This window comes from Rutilus rutilus, assembly GCF_951802725.1.
Source record: "Rutilus rutilus genome assembly, chromosome: 11".
NCBI lineage: Eukaryota > Metazoa > Chordata > Actinopteri > Cypriniformes > Leuciscidae > Rutilus > Rutilus rutilus.
Genome location: NC_140216.1, coordinates 41,799,392 through 41,816,650, shown reverse-complemented (window position 1 = coordinate 41,816,650; position 17,259 = coordinate 41,799,392). Strand labels below are relative to the sequence as shown.

Sequence of the window (17,259 nt, the reverse complement as noted above, 5' to 3'; positions counted from 1 at the left end):
TAATGAGCGAGAGATGGAGAGGAGGAGCGCTAGAGTAAAACCCTGCCCTCTGTTCAATATTCCTTTTCACTGGGAAATACGTCACAGCACTGGAGAAAAGTCGTTTGCAACTTCCGGTTCACGCGGACTTTAAGTCATTAAACAAATATTATATATGGAGATGTTTGTAGTAGAGCGTTTGCAGTATAAATGTCACTTCAGTAGAAACAAAAGTCAAGTTACCTTTATTTATACAGCGCTTTTTACAATACAGATGTTTTCAAAGCAGCTTTACAGTGATAACAGGAAAATAATGCAACAAAGTTTGTTCCTGCTGTACAACAGATCTAGAAGAAAATAATACCATAGTCCAGCTTAAGTAAATTCAGTGTTGATTTGTTTCTGTTGTAAAAAAGTTATTGCTTTAGTTCATTTATCTATACAGCCACTCTGGAGAAAACAGTGATGTCATCGTCCAGCTCAGTTCAGTTCTCATATAATGGGAATATATAAAGATCAATAATATTGTTGAATATTAAGTGTCTCCAACTAAGCAAGCCAGAGGCGACAGTGCAGGAACTCAAACTCCATCAGTGACAGAATGGAGAAGAAAACCTTGGCAGAAACCAGACTCAGTCGCTCAGTTCTCCTCTGGCCAACGAGTGAACAGTGTATGATTATGATTCAGGCATTACAGGTCAGAGGTCAGACTGGATCTGAACATTCAGAATATTTATCCAGTTTCATCTGGTTGAAGGTTTCCTGGTTTGACTTTGGATGAAGGATTGGATCATTCTGTAAAGTTACACACACATGTGTGTGTGTGTGATGATCACTGTGGGTTTGTGTCTGTTGATTCTGTTGAATGTGATTGTGTCTGTAGAGGCTCTTTATTCTCCATCAGCTGATCCAGAGAAGGTCAGACTAACATCTAGAACCTGTAAGTAAAACACAGACAGTCAAATGTGTGCGACATTATTGCATTATCAACTTTAGAACAACTAAAAGAAACTACTTGGATGATTAAGTGAGAGATTATAATATAATACTGCGATACACGATTGTTAAAGCTGTTTTTAAACATTCAGATTTTGATTTTGCTTCTAAGTCACCATGAATGATGACCCTTGACCCTTATCTATAACCCTGTATGACTGTCCTCTTTCTGTGTCACTGGGTCAGGTTTATTTATGATAAAGAAACTAGTGATAAATATTTACCATTATCTTTTATTGCAATTGACATTGACAATGATAAAAGCAAAATATTGAATTGTTTGAAATAAAAAGAAACTTGAAGATATTTAATTGTTGCTATAAACTATTAAAGAGAATTAAGAATTAAACTCTTATTAAACATGTTTATAGTGAGTAATTCAACATCACAATGAAAGAAAACTAAGAAACTAAATTAACTTTCAATTAAAATATGAAAAGTTTTAATCATCACTACTCACAGAAGTGTCTCCAGTTTATAATGAGGATCCTCCTTCAGATCAGAGAGCTTCCTGACTCCAGAATCTCCTACTTTATTCCTTGACAGATCCAGTGCTCTCAGGTGTGAGGGGTTTGATCTCAGAGCTGAAGTCAGAGCAGCACAACCTTCATCTGTAACACCACAATCCTCCAACCTGTGGAGAACAATGACACTCTTCAGTCTCTCAGTTCAGGATCTACAGCTCAGATCAGCAGAACTTCACAATCAGAGACTTAATCCACGGCACCATTAACAGGTCCAGTCTAAAATTCAGACCCGCTTCTACAAACTACTTGATTAATTAGTTTCCATATCATAAAAATTACAAGAATATTCGATAACACTTTATTTAACAGTGTCCTTGTTACATCTTTTACATGAACTTACCATAGTAATAACAGTAAATTATGCATAATTACACGTAACTAACCCTCAACCAAACCCTAATCCTACCCTAACCCTATAGTGAGTACATGTAGTTGCTTAATATTACTCAGTACTTATATATAGAATTGCACTGTAACAATGACACCTTAAAATAAAGTGTAACCAAATATTCATTTTTTTTATGCAAGTACCCAAAAATCATTAATATATCTGTATATGAACACGGCTGTCACATCTTTACATCATCCAGTCATGTTTAATCTATCATTAATATTGTAAAATTATGTCAGACACATTGGAAAAAATCTAATGAAAATAAAAATCAACATTTCCATTATAAATTTTTTTGTATGGCAATCATTATTTACCATTACAATAGAGGACTATGTTGGGAAATTTTATACAATCTTACCACAGTATCTTCAGTTTACAGTGAGGATCCTTCAGTAGATCAGAAAGCTGCTTGACTCCAGAATCTCCTACTTTATTCCCTGTCAGATCCAGTTGTCTCAGGTGTGAGGGGTTTGATCTCAGAGCTGATCTCAGAGCAGCACAACCTACATCTGTAACACCACAATACCACAACCTGTAGAGAACAATGACACTCTTCAGTCTCTCAGTTCAGGAAACACTGATATAAATGATAAGATATATATGAATTTCTCCTTTCTCCTCAACAGATTTGTATATGAAAGCAGTTGTCGCCTCTTCGCATCATCCAATCATGCTTATAACTATTGTTGTGGAAAATATGCAATTGTCCTGTTACAAGTATGCCTTTTTGCAAACTAGTTAACCTGTAAATAATAAAACAATATTTAATTGAAACTAAGAAGCTTGCCAGCCAAAAGTCTTTGATTTCTAAAATACTGAACTGAACAGATCATGAAGAAGTCTTCTGACCTATAGATTGTGAGTATGAAAATTCAGATGCTTATGATTTAGGACAGATTTGACGTAATTTACCTAACCTGAGAATAATCAACATAAGGTTAAAAGTGTCTAGAAATACGCACCATAAAACACTATCAAAAGTAAAATGACCTCAGAAGCTTTGGAAATAATCCACTGAAGATTGAACATCCTTTTCAGTGACTTGATGGTAAACCTTTTTTGTATATATTATTGTTGTATATCATTCAGTATTCACCACAGGAGAAAAACAGACGACGTTGAGACTTTTATAAAATCTTACTCGAGTTTCTCCAGTTTACAGTGAGGATCCTGCAGTAGATCTGAAAGCTGCTTGACTCCAGAATCTCCTACTTTATTCCATGACAGATCCAGTTGTCTCAGGTGTGAGGGGTTTGATCTCAGAGCTGAAGTCAGAGCAGCACAACCTTCATCTGTAACACCACAATCCCACAACCTGTAGAGAACAATGACACTCTTCAGTCTCTCAGTTCAGGATCTACAGCTCAGATCAGAGGAACTTCACAATCAGACACTTAATCCACGGCACCATTAACAGGTCCAGTCTAAGGTTCAGACCCGCTTCTACAAACTGCTTGATTAGTTTGTCTCCATATCAGAAAAATAACAAGAATATTCAATAACACTTTATTTAACAGTGTCCTTGTTACATCTGTTACATGAACTTACCATAGTAATAACAGTAAATTATGCATAATTACATGCAACTAACCCTCAACCAAACCCTAATCCTACCCTAACCCTATAGTGAGTACATGTAGCTGCTTAATATTACTCAGTACTTAAATATATAATTACACTGTAACAATGACACCTTAAAATCAAGTTTAACCAAATATTCATTTTTTTTTTTATGCAGGTACCCAAAAATCATCAACATATCTGTATATGAACACGGCTGTCACATCTTTACATCATCCAGTCATGTTTAATCTATCATTAATGTTGTAAAATGATGTCAGACACATTGGAAAAAATCTAATGAAAATAAAAATCAACATTTCCATTAGTAATTTCACAGTAGATTTTTTATTTGTATGGCAGCCATTATTTACCATTAAAATAGAGGACTATGTTGGGAAATTTTATACAATCTTACCTCAGTATCTCCAGTTTACAGTGAGGATCCTGCAGTAGATCAGAAAGCAGCTCGACTCCTGAATCTCCTACTTCATTCCATGACAGATCCAGTTGTCTCAGGTGTGAGGGGTTTGATCTCAGAGCTGAAGTCAGATCAGCACAATCTTCATCTGTAACACCACAATCACTCAACCTGTAGAGAACAATGACACTCTTCAGTCTCTCAGTTCAGGATCTACAGCTCAGATCAGAGGAACTTCACAATCAGACACTTAATCCACGGCACCATTAACAGGTCCAGTCTAAGGTTCAGACCCACTTCTACAAACTGCTTGATTAGTTAGTTTCCATATCAGAAAAATAACAAGAATATTCAATAACACTTTATTTAACAGTGTCCTTGTTACATCTGTTACATGAACTTACCATAGTAATAACAATAAATTATGCATAATTACACGTAACTAACCCTCAACCAAATCCTAATCCTACCCTAACCCTATAGTGAGTACATGTAGCTGCTTAATATTACTCAGTACTTAAATATATAATTACACTGTAACAATGACACCTTAAAATCAAGTTTAACCAAATATTCATTTTTTTTTTATGCAGGTACCCAAAAATCATCAACATATCTGTATATGAACACGGCTGTCACATCTTTACATCATCCAGTCATGTTTAATCTATCATTAATGTTGTAAAATGATGTCAGACACATTGGAAAAAATCTAATGAAAATAAAAATCAACATTTCCATTAGTAATTTCACAGTAGATTTTTTATTTGTATGGCAGCCATTATTTACCATTAAAATAGAGGACTATGTTGGGAAATTTTATACAATCTTACCTCAGTATCTCCAGTTTACAGTGAGGATCCTTCAGTAGATCAGAGAGCAGCTCGACTCCTGAATCTCCTACTTCATTCCATGACAGATCCAGTTCTCTCAGGTGTGAGGGGTTTGATCTCAGAGCTGAAGTCAGATCAGCACAATCTTCATCTGTAACACCACAATCCCTCAACCTGTAGAGAACAATGACACTCTTCAGTCTCTCAGTTCAGGAAACACTGATATAAATGATAAGATATATATGCATTTCTCCTCAACAGATTTGTATATGAAAGCAGTTGTCACCTCTTCACATCATCCAATCATGCTTATAACTATTGTTGTGGAAAATATGCAATTGTCCTGTTAGAAGTATGCCTTTTTGTAATCTAGTTAACCTGTCAATAATAAAACTATATTTAACTGAAACTAAGAAGCTTGCCAGCCAAAAGTCTTTGATTTCTAATAAACTGAACTGAACAGAACATGAAGAAGTCTTCTGACCTATAGATTGTGAGTATGAAAATTCAGATGCTTATGATTTAGGACAGATTTGACATACTTTACCTAACCTGAGAATAATCAACATAAGGATAAAAGTGTCTAGAAATACGCACCATAACACTATCAAAAACTATCAAAAGTAAAATGAGCTCAGAAGCTTTGGAAAGAATTTGATGAAGATTAAACATCCTTTTCAGTGACTTGATGGTAAACCTTTTTTTGTATATATCAGTGTTTCCCACAGGTTGAGAATGTGCTTGTGGTGGGCAGGGCGAAGCGGCACTTATTGAGCGGGTTCAGAATAAACTAGTCAAACAGAGGTTTATGAACTCTATTTATTACAGACAATACTCAATATCCTTAACAAATAATTTAGAAATAATGTAGAAATTCATATTATGCATAAATTCATAAAATTTTACTACAAGCTTGAACAAATATTTTTAGGGCTGGGAGAAAAAAAATCGATTCACCTTCGCCTTCACCTTCACCAATTTTTTTATAAACAATTTTATTAAATAAAAAAAATCAATAGAGAAATATGCAATGATGGAAACAACAAAGTGATGCTTATAAATTTTACATTAAAACCGCCAGTAGGTGGCAGTAAGTCACTGTCTTTATGAGTGAGTCATCGAGTCATTCATTCATTCAGTAACAAAGCAAGTGACTGTAATTATGAATGAATCATTGAATCATTGATTCAAAGCTGCAGATTCGTTCACCAACACTGCTGTGGATTTCGTAGCTATTATTTTGTTGCAAAAAATACTGACAATACTGTTTAAAATGAACATCACTTAATATTAATATCTTTCATTTGTAGAACTGTTGTATAAAATCAATGTCACATTTGCAGTCGTGTGGATATTCGTAATGTGATCACAGGAACTTTGAAACTTTGAAGAGTTTGAATCTTAAATCGATCTCTATGCACAGTCTGTGTCTATATTTGTTCTTGCTAGTAAGTGCTAAATACCCACTTTTACAAAGGTACATGGTCGAGAACGGCAGTATAGCGCGATTTGGCAAGGCAATTCAATTCAATCTCTCTTCGTTCAAAAAAACTGTGTGAGTTCCTGTTTAATGTTAATCACATTATACGAATATCCACACGAATGCAAATGTGACTTTTTTTATACAACAGTTCAACAAACGAAAGGTGTTAATATTAAGTGGTGTTCAGTTTTGTCAGAATAATAATAATACATAATACCATAACATAATAATAGCTCCAACAAAAGCCACAGCAGAACAGCAGCATTCATTCATAAATACAGGCAGCTATTTGCTTAATTATTGAATTTTTATTTTTTTTATTTAAAGCATTATTTAATTTATAAAGGTATTTATAAAAGTAAAAAATGCACTGGAAAAATTGATTCAAGGGGGCAAATATTGTCTCTTACTGAAAAAGGTGTGACTGTAGAGAAGGGGGTAGCCTACGTAGAAGGATGTTAAAAGCAATACACATACCAAGGGCAGAAAGTAATATACAGAGGTCACTTGCAAAGTTAGTTTAAAGATACAAACAAAGATCTATAGTGACACGACAATTGAACGTTCGCAAAGACGAACGTTCAATTAGTTACTGTTGCCCCTTTAGTTACTGTTGCTATGTCCAACAAGCCACGCCTCTCTCACGCCACATCATGATCTCACACAGAGCAGAGAAAACACATGGCGGAGCAGAGAGTCCACCGACAACACACTGACAACACACTGACAGACAGGACAGACCAGGCTACTTTTGATATGAAACACAAAGTCTCACCCTTCAAATTTGGTCATTTTTTAAAGAAATTTAAACGATAAATACCGTTTTGTGGCTCTTTAATGTGTCTGACAGATCGCTCTAGCCTCAGTTAAAGCTGCTCGTGAACCGATCATCTCTTCCTTCTAGTTAAAGCTGCTCTAAGCGATGTTGGGTGATGTCACTTCTTGTTGACGTTTGAAGTATTGTCAAACAAAACGGAGGCTAGCTCGACCCTCCCTCCTCCTCATCCCGTCCCCTCCCCCTCCTCCCTCCTCCCTGTGTGTCGGCCATATCAAAATTATCAAGAATATACAATTTTAACGTTAGTCGTTGTAAGGACATCTCTCCTCTAGCTAACTTCCCTCTTCATGCTTCTCTCTCCTTTACCCCCCACACCCCCCTTCATGTGCACGTGCACTAAGATATGAAATCATGTTTAATTCAAATTCAGAGTACTTGTTTATTCTTATGGAGCCTGGTTGATTTAGTTTACCCCTATGTTAATTAATGCATTAATTATCAAACATGTACTAACAGTTAAGGCTTCTGTTATTCATGTGTGAATCCTTATGACTCTATTACTCTTTATAGCTCTACATTGGTTTAGGATTAGTTCATATCTTTGCTAATCATGAGTTCATGTTGAAATAACTATTAATTCAGGGATTAGTATATGATTATTCATGTACTGTTATTGTAAAGGGTTACCTAGGATATATATGAATTTCTCATTTTACAGTATTGCTTTGGTACGAAAGCACATGCTAAACGCATAAATATGATCATGTTTTATCAGTGTAATGACTGTTGTCAGTGTGACTTACTGAACTGATCTGGACTCTTTAACCACAGGCAGCAGCTTCTGAAGAACTTTATCTGCTGTATTATGTGCTCCAATAAACTGTTTTAGCTCAAAAACCTCCATCTTCTGCTCTGATGTCAGCAACACATAAACCAGAGCTGACCACTGTGAAGAGGAGAGTTTGGTTTCTCCTATTTCTCCAGATGTCAGATAATCTTGGATCTCCTGCATCAGAGAATCATCACCCAGTTCATTCAGACAGTGGAACAGATTGATGGATCTCTCTGGAGAGCGATTCTCCCTGATCTTCTGTTTGATGATCTGAACTGTTTCCTCTTTGTTGTAGGAGCAGCTTCCAGTCTGTGTCAGTAGTTCTCGTAAGAGAGTCTGATTGGACTCCAATGAGAAACCCAGAAGGAAACGCAGGAAAAGGTCCAGATGTCCATTCTTACTCTTGAAGGCCTTATTTACAGCTCTCTGATGCAGCTCAGATAATGAAGGATATTTCTTCTGGTTTAAGATTTTAGTAAAGAAACTTTGTATGGTGTTGTCAAACACATTTCTGTTCTCATTTGTAAAGTGAATGTGTGCATATAGAGCTGCTAGATGTTCCTGGATGCTCAGATGAACAAAGCAGAAGACTTTCCCCTGATACAAGCCCAACTCCTCTCTGAAGATCTGAGTGCACAATCCTGAGTACACTGATGCTTCTGCCTCATCAATGCCACACTCTCTCAGGTCTTCCTCATAGAAGATCAGGTTGCCTTTCACAAGCTGCTGGAAAGCCAGTTTCCCCAGTTTGAGAATCATGTCTTCATCTTTCACTCTCTTCTCATAGTCCTTCTCATGTCTGATGTTGGTCTGAATGATCAGGAAGTGTGTGTACATCTGAGTAAGAGTCTTGGGAATCTCTCCTCTCTCTGCTTCACTCAACATCTCCTCTAGAACAGTGGCTGAGATCCAGCAGAACACTGGGATGTGGCACATGATGTGGAGGCTCCTCGAGGACTTCAGGTGTGTGATGATTGTATTGGCCAGACTCTGATCACTGATTCTCTTCCTGAAGTATTCCTCCTGTGGCTCATTGAAGCCTCGTACCTCTGTCACTCGATGGACACACTCAGAGGGGACGAGATCCGCTGCTGCTGGTCTGGAGGTGATCCAGATGAGAGACGAGGGAAGCAGATTCCCCTCAATGAGGTTCATCAGCAGCTCGTCCACTGAGGCTGATTCAGATATATCACACAGTTTCACTTCACTCTTAAAGTTCAGAGACAGACGACACTCATCCAGACCATCAAAGATGAACAACACTTTATATTCATCACTGGATATTTCCATTTCTTTAGTTTCCAAGAAAAAGCGATGAAGAAGATCTGAAAGACTGAGTGTTTTGTCCTTCATCAAGTTGAGCTCTCTGAAAGGAAGTGGAAATATGAGCTGGACGTCCTGATTCTCTTTCCCTTCAGCCCAGTCCACAATGAACTTCTGCACAGAGACTGTTTTCCCAATGCCAGCGACTCCCTTTGTCAGCACAGTTCTGATGGGTTTGTCTTGTCCAGGTAAAGGTCTAAAGATGTCATTGCATTTGATCGGTGTGTCCTCTGTTTCTGCTCTCCTGGATTGTGTCTCAATCTGTCTCACCTCATGCTCATTATTGATCTCTCCACTTTCACTCTCTGTGATGTAGAGCTCTGTGTAGATCTCATTCAGGAGTGTTGGGTTTCCCTGCTTTGCTGTTCCTTCATACAGACACTGAAACTTCTTCAGCAGGTTTGATTTGAATCTGCTTTGGACCAGTGAAAGATTGACAGATTAAAACATAAAGAGAAAAGTTTTAGTAAAATACCAACACTCTCTAATTAACCCTCTGAGGTCGGCAAACGCGCCCCCGCGTTTTGCTGGACTTTTTTTACATTGTAGCACTTTAAACTTAAATTACTCCGTCATTTATGGTCATAAAGAAAAAATAAATATAAAAAAAGAATCTGTGATATTTCTACTTTTGTATGTGTCCACTTACAATCAAATCAAAACATTGTGCTTTTGAAAAATAAAGAAAATAAACAGGGTGTGCGTTCTGCCTCTCCGTCGCGGTGAACTTTTTTTTCTTGAGCACGTCTATAAACTGAAACAAAACTCAGCGAATACTTGTCACACATTTATGAGCCATATACCTTTATAAACATTTAAGTGTGTACTTTTAAATGATCGGATTCAAACTGAAAACAAATATTTTCTGTTTAAGTAATTTGTATAAAACCAACAAGATGTCCAGCTTCTCAAACGCTTGCTCATTACAGTTAATTTGGCCACGCCTACTCGCGCAAAAGATATTCACATGCAAATCTCCACATGGAACGCGAACGCGCTCGTTACCTCAAAAACAAAACACTTCATCAGTCTCTGCTTTTCGTCGAGTTTGAAAGACGTGAGTTTACATTGGCTTTACCCCAGAAGAAGAATGCGATTTCAAGACAAGAAAGATAAGGTAAGAAATTCTTACATATTAGTTTGTTATTATTGCATAAATTTCACATTGCAGTTGAACTGTTGCTAGATATATGGTGAATATTATAATATTTAGACCCGTGTTTACTGTTACTGTGTTTGTGGATATCTGCTCAAACGTAGATATGTATATGGTAGGCCTAACCATAATGTTTTATATTTGAGCGCGATCGCGTTTGAATGTATCATATTTTTGATCGCGATCGCGTTTGAATGCATCATATTTTGGAAAAGCAAAACGCTCCAAACGGCTTCATGTTTTACTATTATCTCATTTCATATCATCATAACGAATGGAAACATTTGAAGTAACATGATAATCAATATATTTTTCTCTAGCTTAGTTGTTACTGAAATCTTTTTGAAAATGTATATAGGCTGCTATATTGTTATTATTTTATGCAGCACTGCGCATAGTCTATACCTACAAGGCACAACAAACCTGTGTTCATTATATAATATATTGTTGGAAACATTTGTGTGAGTGTGTGTGTGTATTCTGTGAATTTTTTTTTCAGGGCCCAGATGCCACTGAGTCCTGCTGACTTCAACATTCACAGTACATGTCTCTGTACATGAACATGGTAAAGTGAAAATCAAACACCTTGGAAATGAAAGGTATGTACAATGTTTTTAGGAATGGCACAAAGGTCTCTTTCTTTGGATCATTGTTATCAATAAGTGTTTTTTTTTTTTGTTGTGTATCTTTGGATTATGTTGTAAATAAATCCAAACAATTTTAAAAGCCATTCTTTTTTTAATCTCCTCATTCTTTGTGCAAGGTTGGTCAGAATGATGGGCCCTGATAAGCTCCTAATAGGGCCATTAGGGAGTGTCTTTGTCTTTCTCAGGTGTAAAAAGCCTTACATATTAATGAGATGATCCGCCCCTTCGCATATTGCTTTTTCACACAAAACACGTCGTAAAAATTTTAAATCAATATATTGTCTTCTCTGAATGAGCAGTCAGGGTGATTTTCACATAGTTTTAGAGCAAATATTCTAGGCTACGTCATACAATTTTCAAAAGTCTTGTGAAGAAATAATAAGTATGGGTTTCATGACCTTATTTCAGTGAGAATTTTTTTTTGTATTTTCACAAACCACGCATAAATGTCATTATCTCAAAACTACAAACTTTTACACACATGCTGTTGATATATTATTGTAGCAGAGTTTGTGCTGAATACAGTGTAATTAGACTTTAGCCATGAAAATGTCACAAGTAACAGAAATAAGCACAAATGTCAGAGCATGTCAGAACACCTCCAGGGCCCAGAAAACAGCTCAGACCCCAGAGGGTTAAATAATGAGACAATATCACACAAGCAACAGTGCTGTTGGTCTATATATCAGTAAAACTGTTATTTGGTCGTTTGCACAAGTCTCTAGGAATTGGATATTGATATAAATTTCATTATTTGATTCTGTTCTCAATTCAAATAAATCTGGAAATATCTGAGATACATGAACATTTTGTAGGGAAAAATCTAATGCAGTAAACTATACAGTGGACCTGCTTCACTTGATCATTACTATAATATTAAAGGTAAAAATGAGCAACAATGTCCAAATTATTGAATTCAATAAATCAACATTCAATTCAATCTGAAAATCTGAAGGCCGGTTTAATGAACTTCCATAACCTGCAGCTCCTGAACTTCCTGAAAGAGTTGAGAGGCTCTGAAAGTCTGTGAAATACTGATGGTAACAATAATGAACTCTTTTTAGTAGAAAAAGAAATGTGACCTGATTCATAATTTTCACACTTTGACGCAAACACATTTTAGTTTGAGTGTCTAATTTTTCTGATTATTCACAATTAGTATTTTTTTACCCAAACTGAATAATAAAATCAAGTTTAAATGGGTAAAATTTCTATAAATATTATTTTCTGACATACCCTACTTCTTGTTAAAACACACTGTGCATTTTGGGCACTTTTTTGTGTTAATTAATACTTATTTTGTCCATCAAAAGTCTGCTTTCACTTTAATTGAGCGTGAGCAGCAGCAAATATAGACTCGTCGCCAAAACCCGCGCACTGCTCACGCGACGCTCCTGCTTGCTCACGCGCTGCTCCTGCTCGCGGTGTGAATGCACTCGTTGATTAACATGCATGGCGAAAAAAATACACGCTGCTCATGCACCGCTCACGCTTGCGGTGTGAAACGGCCGTAATTCGCGAGGTTTCCTATTGCGTTCCGTTTGCATGTGTGATGCTGATGTTGCGCGATGTTAATCATGTCGGGTGCATTTGACCGGCATAAAATCGGCATATGTCAGACTAACCGGCCGGTCGCCGGTCATGGCCGATCACTTGAAAATCGGCCAATTCCGGTCACCAGGCGATCAATCGGTGCATCTCTACTTTTTCTATTATTAATAATGGATAGTCTGGGTACAGTGAGTTACTATCAGGATGAGTCTGTCTAGACAGAAATGTTGTACCTCATTTGAGTTGATGTTTGTCTTCTCTTAGATGTCATGTTGTCCATAGACCGGTCGCTCCTCATGGACACACAGCTGGACTCTGGTGCCTGTGATCTCTGCTGGGGGAATCCACTTCAACAGAATACAGACAAGAATATATATAGTTTATTTTACATGGATAGATTGGTCTCTATATGAGGTTTATCTACATTAAACCATCCATCTGTCTATTCAGGTCTTGCAGTCTCTACTAATGAGCTGATGAGCTGAAACAGGTGTTTTATATGAGGGAGACATAAGAAAATGTGTCGTGGTTGTGTTAGGGGCTCCAGAGAAGATCAGGGAAGAGCTGATCTAGTTCCTCTAGATAAAAAATATTGTACCTCAGATCAGTTGATGTGTGTTTTCCTTTAAATGCTATTGGCTGCCTCATAGACCGGTCACTCCTCATGGACACACAGCTGGACTCCGATGGGTTTGATTTCTGTCTGCAACTTTGGCTTCAATAGAAAACAGACAAGAGTTCATTTTGGCAATGGTTTTTTGTTTTTTTACATCCAGATGCAGAAAAGCTTCTGAAAATGTTGAAGAGAGATTACAGTGTACAAGGATCATTTCACCTGTTTATTGACATAGATGTGTGCTCTTTTAATAGGAAAGTGTATAAAGACCCTGTGTGAGACGAGACCCTCAGGGTATCAAGTATATCTAGAGGCGGAAAGTAACTAATAACAAATACAGTTACTTAATCAAGCTCAGCGCTTTTCAAAGTTCTCTGTCTGTCCGTCAAACATCAGGACTGAAGCTCTGGATCAGCTGTGAGAGGAGACCTGATCCTGTGCTCGACTCCTGCTATTGCAGCGCTTTATAATAGTGTGAGTTTTGATAATAAGTGGATATTTGCCAAATTATGCCATACATGCATTATTTGTGTGTGTCTGTGGTCTCTCTGTCTGTCTAAACAAAAATGTTGTACCTCAGATCAGCTGATGAGTGTTTTCCCTTAAAGTTGATTGACTTCGCCATAGACGCGTCACTCCTCATGGACACACAGCTGGACTCCAGTGAGATTGATCTGTCACCCTTAAACTGACTTTAACAGAACAGAGACAAGAATCAACTTGGCTGATTTAACATGAAAATAAATCCCACATGAGAAGGTTGTCTATTAAGACAGTGTGTTGAAGAGTGAGACTGTCCAAGGATAATGTCATTAGGCCTGTCACGATAACAAATTTTGCTGGACGATAAATTGTCCAAGAAATTATCGCGATAAACGATAATATTGTCGTTCTGAGACCATTTTCATTTAATATAATTATAATGGCATAATAATGCAGGTACACCTTTTCAACGATCTATAAACTTTTATTTCTAAAGAATATTAAACATTGAAAACGGAAAACATTTTAAATATCCAAAAAAATGAACAAAACAACCAAAAACAATAAAAGCAATGGACTCTTAGTGTCTGTTAACAAAATAAATGTCTGTTAATAAATAAAATGGATGTAAACAAAATTGCACTTCAAAAAATATTAAACATTAGGCTTTAGACATTAGGCATAAATAGTGATACATTCCATAACAGGCAAAACTGACAGTTAGGACCTTTGTAAACAAACAAAAAAAAAGCCTCAACAAGCCATATCGCACAATTTTGCACTGTTACTCCTGTTACTTTGTCCTCCTGTTACTTTGTCAAGTGATTGTGTACTGTCGGGAAGACGGAGACGCGCTTTATTGCGTGTATATGCTACGCACTAGGATTAGGGGTGAGGAGTGCGTGCGTATTACACGCCATAAAGAGCGTATCATATGCACGCAAAAACTATTTTTGGCGTATAAATGGCACGAGAAATAACATTCGTGGTATAGATACGCATTTTCATGTGATCGGGCTCGCTGTCGCAACTCACAACTAGCGTCTTCTCTCTCTCCCGGCAGTCGCCGCAAACAGTCCCGCCGGCGCTTTCCTACACAAAGACCATGTGACTAACAAGCGCCGCGGCGCCGCCTCCCCACACAAAGACCATGCAACTGACAAGAGAGTTCACTCCTCCTATACGCTAAAGAACCAAGAGTGGTCATCCAGTCTCTTTGGTAGAGACCCTATGGTAGAGACTGAGAGAGAGAGACGAGGAAAACAAACAAGCATGCAAATGGAATTATCGCGGCCGGAAAAATTATCGAGCTCTTTTTTTTTTTATCGTGCGATTAATTGACTTATCGACTATCGCGACAGGCCTAAATGTCATATATCATCTAGCTGTCTACTGTATCTGTGTGTCTTTGGAAAGTGTTTAAAGACCCTGAGTGGCTCCAACTACTGTATATCCCGGCACCAGAATAGGATAGAGACAACAGATCACTATACCAACCCTGGCAAACACACACAACACCCTGTTATGTGCAGAAAATGAGTCTTCTATAACATTAAGATCATATGAAGATTGAAGTACCTGAATCCTGGAGAAGAATCTCCATGTCTGAATGTGTGTGTGTCGTCCATGATTCATTCAGTCTTCATGAAGCTGCTCGAGTAAGAGATCAGACACACTCATTCACACACACTCAAATACAATACATTTCATTTGACATTTTTTTCAGTGTGTTTATGGAGACAAAACTAATCAAATTTCTGATTTCTAATCAAATAATTATCAACATTTAATGTGATTTTATCAATCATGTTAATGAATGTTCAGAACTGGTATCATCAGAATCAGCAGATTCTCTTCTTCAGTCAGATCTGTCACCTTTGCACCAGTATTTCATCTGTGTGTTTAATACAGAAATATCTCGGCTGAACAGACTGGGAAGTTTGTAACACTAGAGTTTAATGTTCTTCCACTGAAGCCTCAAATATTGTACAAATGGGACAGTTTACTGTAAGCCCACATTTAATACATCTGTGAAACTGACTGACATACACAGATATTTGTTCAAGATCTTTTCCAACTATTTTAAAATAAAATGTTTCCTATTGATTTAGTTTAATTAAATTTTCAATAACAATTACATCATATATAAAGGGAGATTGTGACAACAGCACTCTTTATAATTGACATTCATTTACACAGAAAGTACAGTTTAAGAAACAGAAAACAACAACAACAAAAAAAGTTAAAACTAACCAACAGATGTTAAAGAGAAAAGTGTTACAACACTGTGGTTTCAAGAAAGTTTGGCTTTTAGTAATGAAACAAAAAATTAGACCTACATAAAGCGTATTTTAACATAAAATACGCTTTATGTAGGTCTAATGTTTTGTTTTTACCCAGATTTTTACCCAGGTTTTTACCCAATTTTAGTCTCTAGGCTATAGGCCTATGTCTATGTCCAATTATTGATAAGTAAAAAAGAATAGTATAAAAATGAAATGTATATTAAGAATTTCGTGTGTAATGTACTTTAATATTTCATGGTTACTTACGTTAGTGAGGAAGTAAGTTAATTTCCATTCGCCACACAGGGACACTTGCTCTGAATATAAAGTTATTAAACACCTCGAGGCTCAAGTTTTCCATCAACAGCATCAAACTTACATATACAAACATCACTTGATACTTGGATGATCCGTTGTTCTTATTTAAAGATTCTTAAAGCCGGGTGTAAAATGGCGCTTGTAAATAAGGCTACGTTTACACGTGGATAGCTATTTTCATAAACGCACATTTCCACATTTCACCCCTCTTTGTTTTCAAAAATAACATCTTCTCTTCTTCTTCTTGCTTTACGGCGGATCGCAGACTTATAAGTGCATTACCGCCACCTATCTTTGAAAAGGACCATTTACACTCTACCTACAAACTCCTGAGTCCTGACTAACCTCCCAACTCAACTTAAAACACCTTCAACCTTTCCTTTCTCTTCTCTCTCCTCCACCCTCCCAGAGTCTTTATAGAGTTTCATTCTGCGCTGCGTGTTCAGCTCCTCCGTCCACCCTCATCCTCTCAAGCGGAATTAGAAGGAGAAAAGAGAAAGTAAAAAAAAAAAGAAAAAAGAAAAAAAGAAAAAAAGAAAAACATTATAAAAAAAATATCAACACTTACACTCTCTTGTTCAGACCAGTTCTTCCTAGATATTGCAACAATAATGATTTGATGTTTCTTTCTGGATTTAATAAATTCTTAATTGCAAACTGTTCACCCTTATTCTCTAGTTCCTCTTTCAACTCATTTCTTTCAGCTGTATAGACCCCTTCAATGTTTGTAAACATCGAATGCCTAGGTTGGGTGCGCGCGCAGCATGGGGTCAGAAAAGTGGTGCGGCTAATAGACCGGCATATTGTGGGTAGACAACGTTAGCAAGTGGCCAGATATTCACTGGTACTGCTATCTATTCAGATAGATACTGTTATCTGCTAAGTCTGTAGCATGACACAGTTCACAATTAATGCCAGATATCAAACTTCACCTAACTATTAAACCAGTCTACAGTTTACAGAAAACATTTGTTTATTTACCATGGCTCTTAACAACTTAATGTTGGCGCTAGCCTGCAGCTAACTACTAGCAGCAGACTCCGTCTTTACCATGACACAGGTCCTTGACATTTACAA

General features: G+C 37.0%; 1 protein-coding gene across 1 annotated transcript; it reads right to left on the bottom strand.

The window, feature by feature from the left end:
- Positions 1-201: 201 nt before the first annotated feature.
- Positions 202-16,849, bottom strand: LOC311300290 (protein NLRC3-like). The gene is made up of 12 exons (XM_084424511.1): positions 16,132-16,849; positions 15,158-15,229; positions 13,672-13,788; positions 13,079-13,195; positions 12,714-12,827; positions 7,775-9,538; positions 4,711-4,884; positions 3,875-4,048; positions 3,038-3,211; positions 2,255-2,428; positions 1,436-1,609; positions 202-917 (listed from the first exon to the last, which is right to left on the bottom strand). Exons 2-12 carry the CDS (start codon positions 15,205-15,207, stop codon positions 911-913), a joined length of 3,039 nt encoding a protein of 1,012 aa, XP_084280637.1. The 5' UTR covers positions 15,208-15,229; positions 16,132-16,849; the 3' UTR covers positions 202-910.
- Between the last annotated feature and the right edge of the window lie 410 nt (positions 16,850-17,259).

What these genes read in the sequence shown, in the direction of transcription:
- LOC311300290 (XM_084424511.1), bottom strand. Translation starts at nt 15,207, where the DNA reads ATGGACGACACACACACATTCAGACATGGAGATTCTTCTCCAGGATTC. An exon ending in CACTCATCAGCTGATCTGAG is followed by an intron (nt 13,196 to 13,671) that starts GTACAACATTTT and finishes TTTCTATTGAAG; the next exon opens with CCAAAGTTGCAGACAGAAAT. An exon ending in TGTAAACTGGAGATACTGAG is followed by an intron (nt 3,212 to 3,874) that starts GTAAGATTGTAT and finishes TGTTCTCTACAG; the next exon opens with GTTGTGGGATTGTGGTGTTA.